At 31.9% G+C, this 18,734-nt stretch overlaps 1 protein-coding gene across 3 annotated transcripts in view; it reads right to left on the reverse strand.

Annotated features, from left to right (window-relative positions):
- Positions 1-18,734, reverse strand: part of LOC112683578 (facilitated trehalose transporter Tret1-like) — a 27,260-nt gene continuing 8,526 nt past the window's right edge. For 2 of the 3 annotated variants that reach the window (XM_025554658.1, XM_025554659.1), the window contains 5 exons: positions 8,666-8,747; positions 8,480-8,597; positions 5,749-5,940; positions 5,374-5,669; positions 1-960 (listed from right to left, as the gene is read on the reverse strand). In XM_025554658.1, coding sequence (XP_025410443.1) covers positions 208-960; positions 5,374-5,669; positions 5,749-5,940; positions 8,480-8,597; positions 8,666-8,747 — 1,441 coding nt within the window. In that variant the 3' untranslated portion in view covers positions 1-207. Of the gene's footprint in view, positions 961-5,373; positions 5,670-5,748; positions 5,941-8,479; positions 8,598-8,665; positions 8,748-18,734 lie in introns of those variants that run through there. The other variant, XM_025554660.1, reaches the window with a different exon arrangement.

The raw sequence follows: 18,734 nt of genomic DNA on the forward strand, positions 1-18,734 counted from the left end.
TAATGAGCACATTATAATATATTATACACAAATCGTATAGAACAATAATGGTACTCTGTAGTTCTACGTTAATTTAAACAAAGCAGTAAATAGGATAATCGTACGCACTCAATTTAATACGTATATAAACATATGTGTGTGAGTGAGTGATTAGTATCGGTATATATATGTGTGTATGTATTTTATTTTTGTAACATATAATCCTTATCACATATGATCCGGTTTCTCCAGATTTTTCGTAAAATAGGCTTCAATTTCGTGAAAACTCTTTCCCAGCGTCTCGGGTACGACGAAATGCACGTAGGCGGCCATTAGCAGGGATGTAACGCCAAAAAACAGATAAATACCGACCACGGATAGATTTTCCAGCACATGTGGGAACACCTTCAGCACCATGAACATGATCACATAAGTGTAGGACACTAGCAGACAGCCACCGACAGCCCTGACAGGAGTGGACAGCAGCTCACATATCATCGTCCACGGAAACACGAGTACGCCCAGCGAGCTGCTGAACACGAACAACATTACACCGCACAAGGGCAACGGGACCGTAGATGGGCCCGTGACGAAATCTTGGAAGACGATCACCAGTGCGGAGGACAGTACCATACCGGCGCACGAGAACATCATCAACGGTTTGCGGCCCACGTAGAACGATAGCGCGCACGTGAGCAGACCGGCCGCGAACCGTATGGCGCCCAACGCGGTCAATGAATCGATTTCGCTGATCGAATATTCGCGACCAGACAAAACCCGTTTCAAAACAGGCAGCGCGTAAGATATACACGGGTAGGCGCCGGTTAGCTGCTGCAGTAGTAGCAGAAAGGCCAGTACGACCATCGGTTTATACGCTGCGGCATTTGAACGCACGGACTCGATGAACGACGAGTTTCCGGTGGCCACTGCCACGCAGCACGAACTCGTGGACTTCAGCCGCTCCCATTCTCGTTCGAACACCTGCAGGAAACACGTTGTACAGTTACACTACAGATTTGACAGTTTTTCGGTACACCATATAATGTTGGCAATATCCACCGGTTTCGCTCAAATAAGGTACAATATCAAATAAAGTACTATAAGGTACTGAATTTATACTAAATAAATATTATATATATTAATATTATTATTATTGTGAGACAGGATGGTCTTAAAGGCCTAATACACCCCCCTCAAAAAAAAAAAAAAAAAAAATATAATAACTATTTACTATAACTTATTTTTATTATGCGTATTATTTTTGATATTAAATCAACATTTTTGAGTTTAACGGATTTCCAGATTATCAGCTACCGTTATTTATAGTGTATTAAAATTACCTAGTGGTAATTCTGATTGTTACAGATACATCACTATCGATTTTAACACCGATTCTTAAACCAATTCCGCAAAAAAAAGAATCACCAACATAAAAAATAATATTTTATTTTCATAAAATTTGAATAGTATGAATATTTATAAATAATTCATAAAATTATAACAAAAAAAAAAATAATAAATAAATAAATATGAAGATTTATTAAAAAAAGTGAGAGAACTAGATGGTAATTTCAAGTATATCATTTCATTCAATAAATTATTGACAAAATATTAACAACAAAAAAAATTAAAGGGACAAAAGTGTATCCAAGATGTGACCACTAGATGGAATAGCATATATTTAATGATTGATAGTGTATTTATGTAAAAATAGGATGTGCCTACAATATACTCGTTATATATTTATCTCTTCTTACTTATATATGATTTACTATATACATATATTTCATACATACTCTAACATTTATATATATATACATATATGTTATACGTATTTCTGTATATGTACAATCTACTTAGACGAAAGTACATATACATGTTATAAGGATTTAATTATATAATAAATTATCTTATCCTAGTTTGACTGCTGAGTTATTATATATTCAGTGAAGGAAGATAAAAGAACTAGATTTAATATTGATTTATTAATAATTTAATATTAATTAAAAATAACACAAATAATATATTAGGAATAATTAAAACAATATGTTTATTATTCAATGCATACAAAATATTACATGTATTATATACTCGTATTATAACTAGAGCTCAGATTTGTATGTATTTACATAATTATTGTGGTTAGTCGTATGATATGCTAAGTTAGCACAACATTTGTTTTATTTTAAACAATCAAATTTTTAGAGTATATTTTTGCATATTTCGAAATTTACCCATGTATTTTTATTTTAATGACATATTTTACGTTTTTAATTGCATATTTTATCTTTTAGCGCATATTTTAACGTTTTTTATTTGATATTTTGGAAATATTCATAGGTATTGGGATAAATCTGTTTTTGAAAAAGTAGAAAAGTATAATAAAAAAATTAAGACATAAATTATGAGTTAATTCAAACCGAATCGCCAAATGAAATGATATATTTTTTAAATACGCACCTATTACTTTTGTAGATATGGAAAGATAATTTTCAAGATAAAAAAATTTGTTGGCTGACAAACTAAAAACAAAATTAAAAATGATAGATTAAAAATAAAATTTATCAGTTAGATATCATTCAAATCCATAAAAAATATAGAAAATCGAGACAAGTGGAGATTAAGGAAGAGGGTAGCCTATCTCAAATAATTGGGAGAAAGGCGAAGAAAAAAATGATATTATTCAAGTCAATTTAGTTCAGTGGACTCTGTACTCGTCTTTAGTACAGCTGATTTTATTTGTTCTAAAAGTAAAAATACAATACATTCTGACAAAGTGAGACATTTATTATTTTTCTCAAAAAATATTAAATATATATAATAAAATCTAATTTTTTTTAAATTTTATATTTATTATATCTATTTTAATTTATAATTAACAATTTTTTTTTGTTTATCCTTATTATAAGTTATTATTATTTCAATTAATTTGCACTTCAATTCGTTTAAATTATTTCACATTTTATTTAATGTTTTTGATTTTTTTTTTGACAATTTTTAATTAGTTAAAACTTAAAAAGAACAATGTTATTTTTTTAAACTACGAGAGCTATTCAGAAACTAGGGAACGTTTTGTAATAAAACAAAAACTAGGTACAGGAAAAATATTTTATTATATACATCTGAAAGAGTGACTAAAATGCTACTATTCTACATAGTCACCAAACAAATTAAGGCACTTATCGTAGCGGTGGACAAGCTTCGAAATTCCTTCGTCATAGAAATCCGCCGCCTGCGATCTCAGCCACTGAGTGACGCACGCCCGGAGCTCGTCGTCGTCATCAAAACGCTGTGTCGCTAGCCAGTTCTTCATCTTCGGGAACAAGTGAAAATCACTCGGTGCTAGGTCGGAACTGTAGGGTGGATGTGGGAAAATCTCCCATTTGAATGAGTCAAGAAGTTCTGCAGTTCGATTTGCCGTGTGAGGTCGGGCATTGTCATGAAAAAACAAAATTTTTGACGATAACTTTCCTCGGCGCTTGTTTTGCACTGCTCTTCTATTCTTGCGCAATGTTTGGCAGTACCGATCAGACCCTACAGTCCCGACCTAGCACCGAGTGATTTTCACTTGTTCCCGAAGATAAAGAACTGGCTAGCGACACAGCGTTTTGATGACGACGAGCTCCGGGCGTGCGTCACTCAGTGGCTGAGATCGCAGGCGGCGGATTTCTATGACGAAGGAATTTCGAAGCTTGTCCACCGCTACGATAAGTGCCTTAATTTGTTTGGTGACTATGTAGAAAAGTAGCATTTTAGTCACTCTTTCAGATGTATATAATAAAATATTTTTCCTGTACCTAGTTTTTATTTTATTACAAAACGTTCCCTAGTTTCTGAAAATAGCCCTCGTATTTCCGACTAAAAGAACTGTAAAAAGATTGACAAGTATACAATTTTTTAGTTATTAATTTGTTAATTTTTTATTTATTCTTTAAATACTTCTTTAATATTATGTCTATATCATAATTATTTATTTGAAAAAAAAAATTGCTAAGGTACTTAAAAATATAAACTAATCATGGGTGTAGCGAGGGTGGGTCAGGGGGGGGCACTTGCCCACCCCTGCGCCTCAAACTGAATTATATTTGTTTATACCAAACGCGTAAGTTTTACATTAAAATCAAAAATTAAATAAGATAGAAATAAGATAGAATTTTAGAAAATTCTAAAAATAATTTAGTGGGACCGAGTGATATCTACACGTGTAATCGTTTTGACGTTTTATGTGTAATCCAATGGTCTATCTGTAGATTATTTGAATTACGAGTTTAACACTAATCATTTTATGTTTTTGCCCCTCTCTGATTCAAATTTTAGCTACGCCCATGAAACTAATGCTTATATTAAGTAGGATCGGTTTTATCAGTTATAGATTTGTGGTATCAAATAAATTTTAGTATCGATTCATGATTTTTGCCGAAAAGTTTATTTTTAATTTATATCAATTATCGGTTTTATATTGGTTGGATACATCGGAATATCGATTATCAGTAAAAAATAGTATCGGCCCATCCTTAATTTCAATACTTCAGTATAAAATTATTTTCAGTGTGCCGTTTCATAGCAGTAATGATTTTAATACCGAATACCGGTATGATTTTAAAACCGTCAACTCTAGATTAAACAAATACCGAGGTTTCCTGGGGGTTTTTCATTTAAAAAATCTTAAGATATTTAAATCATACTAAAAAAATCATAATAAATAATCAATACCCATACCAAACAATCCAAAAATATATAGTTATGTCATGGTTTTATTTATTTTTATTTAACTAAAACGATGTGATACAATTTGTGAATATTGTAAGACGTCTATTACTCCATTAGTGTACCTATTTATAGCATCCTGTAAAAGGGTCTTTTTTTTTTTTTTTATTTCGAAATTCAATAAGAACTTTACTAAAAATATGTACATTTAGTTAACTATTATAAAATTAATTTCTAAGATGACTATGAAAGGATTCACAGGCATTTGTAGTTCGATTTAAATTTGCACTTTGATCAGCCCACAAATAAGGAGGAAACGCTTCGTCATTGCGTATGTAATTGTCAATAAGGTAATGTAAGAACTTAATAACTCTGGGGTTAGATGGTATGATTGCTTCTAAAGTAAATGCAAATACATAGGAAACATTTTCGGGAGATAAAAACAATAATCCATATATATATCCATATATATCCACCTTAAAATGAATCGATCTAACCATAACAATAATTTTAATTATTTCTACATACATCATCGCAATAGATGTCAACGTATTTAATGTGATAAGGCACGTGGCAGTGTGAGCACTGAGCAGGTAAACAAAAAAAAAAAAACTGGCGGAGTTTACAATGTCCTTGCACTGGCATCATTTAAGTTACCATATTATATTAATGGTATACATTACATACTTGTTTATTTCGCGGGTAAAGTTGCTGCATCGCTGATTTAGCTTCGTCAACGTGCTCAGGACTTTTAAACTTCAGTATCCAAATCGGGCTTTCTGGCATGTTGATGATTATCAGTACTATGTTAACAACCGTAAGCCCAATGAACGTGTAATTTATGATGTTCCACTCTAACTGCACAATTGAAGTGGAGAGTAGTATCCCACCAGAGAAGAAAACACTATTCAACGACAACAAGAGCTGTTTGTAAGATGAGTGACTAATTTCTGACACGTATATCATGCAGACTGTAGTCATTCCTATAATATTCAAATGTGTTTATTTATATATACATGTATATATATTCGTCAACAATACTGATCATTTTATTTACTATACCTCCACCGATCCCAGCAAGTATTCTGAATGCAAAAAACCAGTAGATTTCGTCAGAAGTCATAAATGTGGCTACTGTCCATGATGAGAGTAATATCAAACAGGTTATGATACAAGCCTTTTTTCGGCCAATTCGATCCATTAATTGACCGATTATTAGCGCTCCGATGGGTATGCATAAAGCTACAACACTTGCTTACATAGAACAACATTTTAATTTTACACCAATTAATTGTAGAACATTTAAAAAAATATTATAGTGTATACGTTCATAATAACTCAAGTTTGATGAAAAGTAAAAAAAATGTTAAAATATAAGTTGTTAAAATTAATTTATATTATTATTCGAATGTAAATCAAAGAAACAAACATTTTATTAAATTTTTGCCATTTTAAATATATTTAAAAACTTTTAATATTTTGTTTCTTAATTATTGTAGCTTAAACTTTCTACGTATTATAAAGAATCCATCTTCCAATTAAAATTACGAAATATTCATGTTTAAACCATAGAAAGTTTTAAATTATTTATCGATAAATTAAACTAAAAAGACCTAGTTAAAATAATTAAAGGCATTAGGTATGACTCTTTTGTATATATAAATCAGATCATATTTTCGAAGAAACTATAATTTTGTTGTATTTACAATTTTAAATACTATATTGACTTAAGAATTTAAGAAGCTATTATAGTTGATAATAATATGGAGAAATCGTAATCCTCAAATCATTAAATTAAATACAATTAAATCCTTAAATAGATCTCCATTACATTGAGAAAATAATAATTTTGTGTTTACAAATAATTTAAATATAATAAAATTCAATTACATTTAAATTATATGAAATTTAGTATTATTGTAACTAGACGATTTAAATAAGTAGAAGTAGATTCTGAACAGAGTGATGGAATCTATTAATTTTACAATGATGTGTGTTATATTTATTTTTTATTTTTGTGTCTGTCATCACATTTTGGGGCAGTAAAAATGCTTCGATTTTCTTAAATAGCAACTTTTCTGAAGTTGTTATTTAAGAAGACAAGTCAAAAGTCAAACTTTTTTAATAATTTTTAAAAGCATCGAAAAAACCATAAAAAAATTACGAAAAGACGGAAATTTTTACGCAAAACCACATTTTGGTAAACACATTTTTTTTAAAATGTACAAACTCAAAAATGAAAAACCGCATACACTTGAAAATTTCACCAAATATTTAAATTAGCGTCTTCTATACATGGTAATGTTTTCGAATTATTTTGAATTTTTTTAACTTATTAATAGACAATTTAAATTTCCAATTTTTCTAAGTTTTTTTTTTTAAATCTATAAAAAAATTTGGCTGTCCAAAAACTCTTGAAAATTTAATACAAAGTTCATTATAAGTCATACTTACTGAAACTGAAAAAAATTGGAAATCATTTTTTTATAAGCGTATAAAGTTCAAATTTATATAAAATATGTCAAAATTACATTAATTTGCAAGTTATTTTGTAGATAAAAATTCATAAAATGTATTCTGTTTACACTTAAGGTTCAAAATTTTAACACTATATTATCCATAAGTTATTCTTCAAAAAACTATAAAAACATTTTTACCGGACTTTAAGAAAAAAATGTTATGATCGTTTGAAATTTAATTCTTACAAAATTGCATAAAATAACGATTTATCCTCAAACGATTTTAAATATTTGTTATTATTCAAAAAGTGAAAGTCGCAAAAACTCGAAAATTATACTAGTTATTAAGTTTGGCATTTTCTTTAAGCGTATTTTTTTCAAAATATTATACTGATTTTTAAGCAACTTATAGGCATTTGAAATATTCGATATTTCATAATAAAATAATAAGAGCTGTTTTGACTCATTTTTTGTTGATCAAATATAATTATATAGGATATTTATATAGACATTTTATCCAAATAGAAAATTTTTGGAAGACTGCTTTCTATATATAAGATTATTATAATATAATAATATTTTTTCTATACATATCTAACAAATCATCTTCATTCAGAATCGTTATTCGTATACAATGATATCTATCATAGCATTCAAATTTAACAAATCCATTATAAAGACCTATCCTATAAACAAGGTGTACTCCACTTCCTACTGTACAGCAAAGCGAAGCCCATCCGATTCTTTTTTTATTTTGTTCTTTTTTTATATTTCTATATCTTCTCAAAAAATGCTTAACTCTCAATTCCTACACAATAATCACGTTAATTCATCATCATATTTAATAGTTATATTGACTTATTTTCAACCATAAAACTTGTATAATTGATTAATTAAGATCTAATTTCATTATAGACTCTATATAAATTATTAATTAAAAATATTAGGTATTTTTGTTGACAATACAATATAATTGGTTTTATACCAAATTATAATCTAAATAACAAGTTTACTGTCACACTAATATGATATATTTTTTCTGATGATATTTTAATTATATATTATTAAGTAATAAATTACCTTAATTTATTACTTATTTATTATTATATTTTTTATAATTACTTATTTATTACTTATTATTTATTAATTAATACCTTAATTTAAAATGTTTTAAGAAAAAATTAAACTATACAATATAATTTATCATAATTTAATACAATTTTTAAAAAATAGTAAAATACATAAAAATCTAAAATTAAAGTTTACCTACATTTAGTAATTAATGAAATAATTTGTTAGATATTTTTAATAAAATTTTATTAAATTCTAATTACTTATCCATGAGAATTGTCCATTCTTGAATGATGTCATATGATGAAATAAATTATTCGAATAGGCTAAATGTAATCCCGGTTGAATAACCATTAATAAAGAAGTACAACTTGCCAATACCTGAAAATATCATTTAAATTATTGAAGTCAACGGTAATTCGAACTTATTAAAAAAACAGTTTAACAACTTGAGGATATAAATCTCCCCATGAAAGACTAGAATCTGAATATTTTCCATTTTCAAAAAACATGTTCTTATTTTCAGCCGACCTATGAAAAAGAAAAGTTAAGTATAGTTAAAATTAATTTTAATAGTATTCTAAAATATTTAACTAGATGTATCATAGTTATAACATAAAAATACCTTTAATACACTACACTTTTGTTAATAGCAGCTTAATTTCTTTGAAAAATGTAATATAAAATATAATAAATAGCAATAAAAAAATAGTTTTATTATATAAGGTTTATGAAACCTCGACGACAAATATTACTAGTTACGTAATAATAATTGTGATGATTTTGTTTCATAATCTAATAACACCAATTATACTCATTAATCGTTTTATCCCAAAGACATTGCCTTAATTCCACTAACTCGATCAAAGTCGGCATGCCGTAGAGAAAGTAACTAATTTTTAAAAATTTACTTAATATTGAATACGTTGATGCATGCCATGAATTTAAACTACATTTTATTTCATTATTCCGATAATATCGGCGAGTGTGCAAACGTACTATTTATTTTTAATAATCATTAAAACCGGACCGACAAATTATCGTCCGATTTTGGTCGTTGTCCGACATGCACAACGATAACTGTGAAATAAATCAGACATTTTATCGGATCGAAACTAGTGTCTTCTTCTTGTTGTATCGATCTTCATATTCCCTTCGTTTCCCAATAAGCCGCAACTTGTATTGCTTTGTCTGAAATTTTATGCGTCAAAAAATCTTCCTTTCTACACTTATTTGATAATTGTGGGCATACAAATGGTCCGCATCCTGCTCCCCACCACATTCGCATTTCCCATCATCTTTCAATCCCCATTTTTCCATATTACTCGCTGTCCTTCCAGTTTCGGTTCGTAATCTATTTAGTGTCTTCCATACCAACCATGGTAGATGACTTCCGGTTGGTAGGCTTTCCTTCGGATCCTTCCATAGCAGTGAGTTATGCTCTTTTATTGCCTCCTTCCATAAGTCTATTCTTGTTGTTTCAGGTGTTTGTGATAGGCTAATTGTTGTCTTCAAAAAATTTTTCCTTGATTTGAGCCGGCTCCCCGTGGTTTTACCTCCATATAAAGGATGTCTTAAGTCTAATTCTTGTTTTGTTTTCTCTAACCTTGCTGCCACCTCTCGCCTTATATTAGGGGGTGCTATACCGCATAGTACTTGTACTTTCTGAACTGGTGTTGGTCTCAGGCACCCAGTAATTAATCTGTTAGTTACATTTAGAGCCACATCTATCTTTTTGGCATGTGCTGAGTTTCTCCATGCAGCACAAGCGTATTTACCCGTCGAGTAACATAATGATAAGGCTGTCATTCTCAAGACATGAGGATCTGCGTCCCATTGAGAGCCAACCAGTTTTTGAAGCAAGCAATTTCTTGTTCCTATTTTCTTTTTTGTGTTTTCACAGTGACTTCTATATGTCAGGGCGCGGTCAAGTTTAATGCCTAAGTATATTGGTTCTTCGCAGTGCTCTAATTCTGTGTCTTGCCAATTCATTCTCAGTTTCCTTTTGGCGTCTCTGTTTCGTAAATGGAAAGCGGTAATTTGTGTTTTTGCTGGATTCGGCTTGAGATAATTATCATTATAATAAGCAATAATAAAACTTCCACTTCTTCGAATATTTTGGCCTGGGTTGTAATAGCGAGGTCATCAGCGTATATAAAGTGCTTCGTTTGGGCCCTAATTGGTTGATCATTAGTATAAATATTAAATAAAATTGGTGATAGAACACTTCCTTTGGGTAATCCATTATTTTGTCTTCTTCATCTGCTCTTTTTGGCCTGCAATGATACAAAAAACCGTTTCTTAGTAAATTCCTTAGTAAAAGACTAATATTTTTTGTAAATTTCGCATCTTCAGTTAGCTTATGTATTTTCTTTAGTAGTAATCTATGATTAACCGTATCGTATGCAGCGCTGAGGTTGATAAAAGCTGTACCTGTTATTACATTATTCTCATAGCCTTTCTCTATTTCTTCAACAAGGTTAAGTATTAGCCCTGTGCATGACTTACCAGCCCTAAATCCAGCTTGTTGCTTAATAAGCTTCCCGTCTATCTTGTCTTTTATTCTATTCAGTACCATTCTCTCAAACATTTTATATGTATGACATAATAGTGACACGGGTCTAAAGTTACTTGCATCTGTAGGGGCTTTTCCAGGCTTCAATAATGCCACAACATGTGATTTGAGCCATTCTATTGGAATACTATCGGTTTTGATACAGCTATTGAACATGTTTAGTAGCCATTCTTTGGCTTTGGGGCCTAGTTGCTTGATCTGTTCTGTCATGATTTCGTCTATGCCCGCTGCTTTCCTATTCTTCATTACTCCGATGGCCATATTTAGCTCATCCATTTCGAATGGTTTGTTGAAGTCACTTGTATTATTCTTCATATCTATTTTAAATTTAAGCTTAGTTTTCTTCCCTTTTGTTTTCGTTTCGCCATTCATTAATAATTTGTGTGCAATTTGGTCTGGTGTTATGTTTATATGCTCTTTCGGTTGTTGTTTTTCATTGTTCATGCTTTTTATTAGTTTCCAGGCTTTGCTGCTGTTTTTGACCATATCTAGATCCTTAATTAATGTCAACTATTCTTTTTTACGTTCTTCGGCTATACGCTTCAAAATACGTTCTCCAGCTTCAATTGTTAGTTCCGAAAAGAGATCTTCCTCATACCTTTCGTAGTAGGTTTCTAAGTCCTTTATGGTGTCTTGCCGTAGTCCCTTGATGTAATTGATATGGCAACCCCTTGGTATATATTTCCTTGAGACCTTCTTTAGGCTATCAACAATTTTGCAGTAATTAGTAGGTGTTGGTTGTAGCGTTTGTATTTCAGTATCCATATATTTCGTGACTTCTGCCCATTTAGCCTTTTTAAAGTTGAATCGTCCCCTAAAGGGTACCATTCGCGGTATTATGACTGCATTTATCTGGCATTGGATCGGTCGATGTTGAGTTTTTGGGATAGCTTTCATTATTGATTTAATGCTCATATTTCTTATATTATGGCTCACGAAGATGTTGTCGGGGTTATATCCTTTCCGCCATCTACCGCTGTTAAATGATGGTGGGAGTTTAGCACCATGTATTAAACTCATATTGTCCCTTTCTGCCCAATCTTCGACTTTTTCACCATCTTCATTGTTCTCTGTGTATCCCCACATCACATTATGTCTATTAAAATCTCCTATTACGATTTTTGTATTTCTTTCCCTGTAGTTCTCAGGTTTTTCAAATTCAAATGATACATTAGGGGGCTTATATATTGATGTTATGGTGCATTGTTTTATGTCTATTGTCATAATTTCTATATTGTTTTTGTCTGTGATCCCTGTCGATATTATATCCAAATCAGGTTTAGTAAATATAGCACTTCCGTATTTACTGTGTGGCCTTTCTACCACTAGTCTCATCCCGTTTATTTTTGGTCTTCTGTGGTTTGTATCTCGGTGCGTCTCTTGTAGACACAGCACCTCACATCCCGATGTTTTACATAACTCTGCTAAAATATTTTCTTTCTCTGGTGTAAGACCTTCGATATTTATAGATATCATCGTCATGGTTGACCCTGAAAAGGGCCTTTTGGGTTTAAGACCGTGGTTGGTAGGATTGGTTGATGAGCGCTGCATTATTGTCGCATATACCAGATATATCTCATAAAAATGCAATATCGTCGTTCCAGGAACACCGCGTGGAGGTTCCTACCATGTCCCCGGAACTAGTGTGCAAACGATTGATTTAAAATAACGCTTTATCGGTGTATCCGACAAAATCACCGATAATATTGTCCGATATTATCAGACTGTGTGCAAACGGCCTAAATGTTATAGACGCTATGATAACTACAAAACTCCTATTTTTTTTAACATGGTGTTTTCATTTAAGATTGGTTAATAGTGACAAATGATATGAGATTAATATAATATAATTGCGTAATACACAATAAAAAAAAATTAAAAATCACTTTATAAATGACACAAAATTAAAGACACTCGACAAGAAATTATTATAAAATTGAACCATATTCATCTTGATCTTGATAGCAATAAGATACCATTATACATACTCAAATTTTCAAAGTTAAATTATCTACTTTTTAGTCGTAACTAGGGCTGACCGTAATGAAAATAATTTTTGGTATTATGGTTTTAATTTCAATGCCGGTTTGTAACGGTACACCGAAAAAACCGAAATGATTCATTTAAAAAACGAAATTATTTGATATACTGAAAAATAGTAATAATTCGGAGTACTAAAGAAACAAAACAATAAATAAAATCTACTAAGTACCAATATATTAAACTATAATATCTTTTCACTAATAAACAACTAGTTTCACGAGTAACTAGTAAAACAAATGGATTTTTTTTAACTCTCCTTACCTATAGATCGGTGCTTTCCAAACTTTTTTGACTCACGGCGCCCTTTTTGATCTAATATTTTTTCAGGGAACCCCTCCTCAAGTCATAGCAAGACAAATCATAAGAAAAATTTTAGACCCCATAGTATTTCATGACGGCGCGGCGCAAGGGCGTATTTGAGTTGAGCCCATGGAGAGAGCGAAACTAATTTTTTTTCAATACAAACTTAAAAATAATTTACAGTTCATTACAGGGGCGTACCCAAGGGGGGATTTTCGGGTCCGGACCCCCCATTGAAATTTTTACATACTCAATGGTTTAAAAGTGTATTTTAATTTCCCATTATTTTCAAAATACAAAGTTTATAGATTACATAATATACCTATAATGTATAAACCATGTTTAAATTATACTGCTTTTTTAATATTATTTATTATTGTTAATTAAATATTGTATTTTTTTTATGACATTTTACTACCAAATAAAAATTGATTTCAAATTATAGTACTTACCTATTATAGAAAACATTTGTGCAGAATATGTGTGATGTATGTATAACTATTGTGACTATTACTATAGTTATTAACAATAATCTGTCGATATTGAATTAAACTATAATTATAATTAGAGAACAGATAAAATAAAAATGTTGGACCCCCACCCTAAAAAAACAATTTCTGAGGTAGCAACGATACCCCTTAGTGACGCCTATATTTGCAAGTTAAAGAATATGCATAGGCGTGAAAATTTCTTCGTGCAGGTATGGCCAACATAGGCGTATACAGTCTTAAACCTCCGATCGAGCCTAAATAAGATTAATGCCCCAATATTTAAACAGTACCCCTAATTTTTTTCTAACACTTCAACATAGTAGATTCTGTTGTAAATTAAAAACAATGTAGTAATTATATCTATACATAAAATCAAGTATTATATTGCTAATTTTTAAACATATATTTTTGAAGTTAAAAGTAAAACTTTAAATTCTTTAAAATCAAATGATATAAATACAATTAATTGATTTCCATGAACATATTAAAATATACATAGACATTTTACTATGGTTATTTTAAATTTTACTATGCCCCCAAAAAAATTCTAGTCAAGCCGGGGCTCGCCCGGCTGCGTATTACCAAACCCCTTAGTGCCCCAGCGCCTTATATAAATAACCCATGTTCATTAGTTCATTTGAAAACGTCGCGTAAATATAATACTAATCATAAGGTTTGTTAATTTAGGAAAAAAAAGTGTACACTAATTAGTGTATTGTCTGGGTGAAGTGTAAGGGGTGTGATCAGATACCCGTTTTGGTGTAGATTAATCAGCTGATTTTTTTTATCAATTTTAATAATTGATAATAATTTATTTCTATTGGTAGTAGAATTGAACAATAGTTTAGTAAACTTTTTGTATAATATTTAATATTAATAATTAACAATTGTAATATTAAAATAAATAGAAATACAAAAATTGCACATGATAGAGTTTTGTGACTCTTCCAATGATGAAATATTGTTAAACCTGTGGAATCCTATCAAAATCCCAGCAGCTGTATATGTAAACGATGACGACGATGATGGTTGTTTAAATTATTTTTATATATTATTGACGATTAAATATATATTATAATATATAATAATATAATATAAAAATATCATAAAATATATATATATTTTATTATTTTTATAACTCAACCACAGTATTTGTGAGTCCAAATACTATAAACGATTATAATAGCCGGTAATTGGTATTTAGTATTTGGTGAGTCATGTTTCGACATTTATTTGAAATTGCAGATTAAACTTTTAGCTGATAAGGCTTAATTTGATAACGATCAACTATACACTATAAATACTGTGCCTACACTTACACTTGGGTCAGTGTGAAAAAAGTGTACACTTTTTGACAAAACGAACAAACCTATTATCAACTACCTATTATCAAAAATATATAATTCACAATTAACAACATTATATGTTTATGTATATACATACATAAAATATAATTATATATTATTTCTTATACTATGCATATTATTTAGATGGTACCTATTCACTATTATACAATAAATAAATGGATATTATGTAATAAATGTAATATGTCTATGTTTGATTCAAATAATATTTTGTTATAATTAATTTTTTACAATAATTACCTCTTAATAAGTCACAATTATAGGTAGAATAGAGAATTACATTTTCATAAATAAAATGTCTATTATAAAATTATCAATACTATTATTCTATTAACTATTAAGTACTTTGATGGTAGTGACCCACCTAGGTATTAGCAATTTATTAATTCTTTAAAGATTATTTTGTATGTGTTAAGTTAACCAATATCATACACACATTTTGTGCAGACTTTGACCATTATATTTTGAAGTCCATTAGTTAATTATCTTTGATGTGGATACTGAAATTACAACAGTATATGGTAATATTTGATACATCATATGTATATAGATTACACACTTTAATCCAACACAAAATATACATACTTAACAGTTTTTAGTCCCATCCCGGGGAGGAGATGCTATACCTTCACGTGGTCTCCCCAGTGAGTAGTGTGTTTTCGAATTTTCAAAGGATCTGAACTGCGAATTTTCCACAATGAACACACGAAACCAAATAGCATCACATCGAAAGCCAGACGTCCGTGGACCACCTGGCTTTTTCGGCAAAAACAGCCCTTTTCAGGGCTCTTTTGACTTGCACGCTGCACGTGTTAAACAAAGAATAACCAAAAAATCGCACAAAAAACAAAATAAAAATAAAACCTATAAAAAAAAAACACAAAACATAAACAGTGAAGATCTACCCTACCCAAGTAAAAAGGAATCTCTAAGAAGTATAAGAGTTGTTCACCTGAACGTCGAAGGTTTAACGAGAGCCAAATCCGAAATCCTAAGCAAAACGTTCAAAGACGCAGATGTACTCGCACTACAAGAGACCTATGTGCCGGAAGGCGAGTCCAGTCGTCTGAAAATCCCCGGTTTCAATATGATCGACTATATAGGACATCGCAAACACGGGCTGGCAACTTATGTTAATCAAAACATAGAAGAGACAAACGTGGTTCCCATAGCTGGAAATATACACTCAATTGGCATACGCATAGGAAATCTTATAACCTACAACGTATATAAACCACCCTCAGAAATGTGGTCTAACTCAGTGCTTCCAGTTCAACAATACCCAACGATCTACATAGGCGACTTTAATTCACACAGCACCGAATGGGGCTACCCAAACGAGAATGAAGATTGGGGAAAACTTACCAGCTGGGCAGCTGTTAATCGATTGCTCTTAGTATATGATGCTAAGCAAGTTGGCACATTTGAGTCAGGTAGATGGGGCACAACTACTTCCCCGGACCTATGTTTTGTATCAATAGACAAGAACCACCAACCTATTAGAGTCTCCCGTGCCATCTTACAAAATTTCCAAAAAGCCAACATAAACCAGTTATTATAGATACAGGGATCAGCCTCCCACGAATAAATAAGCCCGCAATACCCATATGGAATTTTCGAAAAGCAAGATGGTCAGATTACACTAAATACATGGAAGATAATATCAACCGAATACCGCCTATCCCAGAAAATTACCTTAGATTCGTAAAACTAATCAAGATAGCTGCTACCACAGCCATACCAAGAGGATACAGGCAGAACTATATACCGTGCTGAAATAAGGAATGCGAGCTACTACTACAAGAATACGAGCAATCGGGAAGTGCAAATCGCTTAATGGCCCTACTAGACGAGGAAAGAAGGAATGGGTGGACATCTGCAATAGAGGAGATGGATACACCCACTCGAGCAGGAAAAGATGGGCTCTTTTGACAAAACTAGGAGCCTCGCAGCCATCAAGGAAAGTTGGAAGTGTTGCAGCCAGCGATATAGCTAACCTACTATTCAGAACGTCTAATATCAAACCACAAAAGAGCGAAAAAATAGAAGCTAGAAAAGAACTTTCAGAACTATTAAACTTATGCGAAGAAAAGATGGCACTCATGAAAGACTTTACCGGAGAGGAAGTTCTAAACGCACTAAAATCAGTCAAAAATGGAAAAGCAGCTGGAACAGATGGAGTACTTCCAGAGTTTCTAAAAAACCTTGGACCCAGAAGCATTAACTGGATTGCAACACTTGCCACAAACATAGTTAACTCGAATAACATCCCAAATACTTGGCGCGAATCCAAAGTCATAGCTATCTTAAAGCCTAATAAAGAACCCACCGACCCCAAAAACTATAGACCAATATCTCTGCTATTATCTAAATACAAACTCTTCGAAAGAATGATCCTAGCACGTTTACAATCGACGATTGAAGCATCCTTGCCCATTGAACAAGCCGGTTTTAGGAAAAACAGAAATTGCTGCGATCAAGCGCTAGCTCTAGCCACGCACATAGAAAACTGGTTCCAAAGACAGCAAAAGTCCGGCGCGGTTTTCTTAGACCTTTATTCTGCGTATGACACAGTCTGGAAGAAAGGTCTAATTCTAAAACTAGCGAAAATATTAAAATGCAGAACAACGGTACGACTAATAGATAACATCCTATCAAATAGAAAATTCCGTGTATCTTTTAGCGGCAAAGAAAGCCACTACAAGCGCCTCCAAAATGGACTCTCGCAAGGTTCAGTACCGTCTCCACAATTATTTAACGCATATATAGCAGATATTACCGAAACGTCTTCAAGAAAGTTTATGTATGAGGATGACGTTGCGCTAGTAACTCAAGCCAGAAGCTTCGCAGAATTAGAGAATATGCTAAATGCAGACCTAGACAAATTGCAAAAATATTTCCACAAGTGGCACCTAACGCTTAATCCAGGTAAGTCAGTAACAAGAACCTTCCATCTCAACAATCGGGAAACCAAAAAAGAACTTGAAATACTGATCACAGGTAAAAAAATCGCTACTGAAGATTGTCCCAAATACTTAGAAGTAAAATTCGACAGAACTCTAACTTATAGCCATTACCTGGAATCCGTTAAAAATAAGTTAAAAACACGCAACAACATCATAGCTAAGCTAGCGGGCACCTAGCGGTGCTGCACCAGTGTACTCCGAACTCAGCCTTAGCATTAATGTATAGTGTCGCCGAGTACTGCTCACCAGTATGGGCAAGAAGTGCGCATTGTAAGAAAGTGGATATAGAGCTGAATCACATCATCTCCGGAACTGTAAGATCCACACAAACGGAATGGCTACCGGTCCTATCAAACATAGCCCCTCATGACCTCCGGAGGTTATCTCATACTTCAAAAACCATCTTAAAACTGAGTACCTTTCAAAACTTGCCCCTACAAAAGGATATTTTGGAACATCATCCAATAAAGCTAAGTTCAAGGAACCCTATCTGGCGTAATAAAGTATCCGAAGAGCCCATAGAAGAGCTATGGAAAAAGCGATGGGGCGTAGCAGAAACTCGTAACAAAACCCTTGTTACTGACACAACTATAAAAGTACCTGGTTGGGATCTTACACGGGCCCAATGGACCACTCTCAACCGCATCAGGGTGGAGCAGGGAAGATGTAACTGCTTACTCCATAAATGGGGAATGTTTAACTCTTAACTATGCGAATGCGGCGATAAACAAACTATCAATCACATTGTCCAGACATGCCCTAACACGATGTTTGAAGGA

Source organism: Sipha flava, unplaced genomic scaffold, assembly GCF_003268045.1.
Source record: "Sipha flava isolate LNK unplaced genomic scaffold, YSA_version1 229_pilon_pilon, whole genome shotgun sequence".
NCBI classification, from domain to species: domain Eukaryota; kingdom Metazoa; phylum Arthropoda; class Insecta; order Hemiptera; family Aphididae; genus Sipha; species Sipha flava.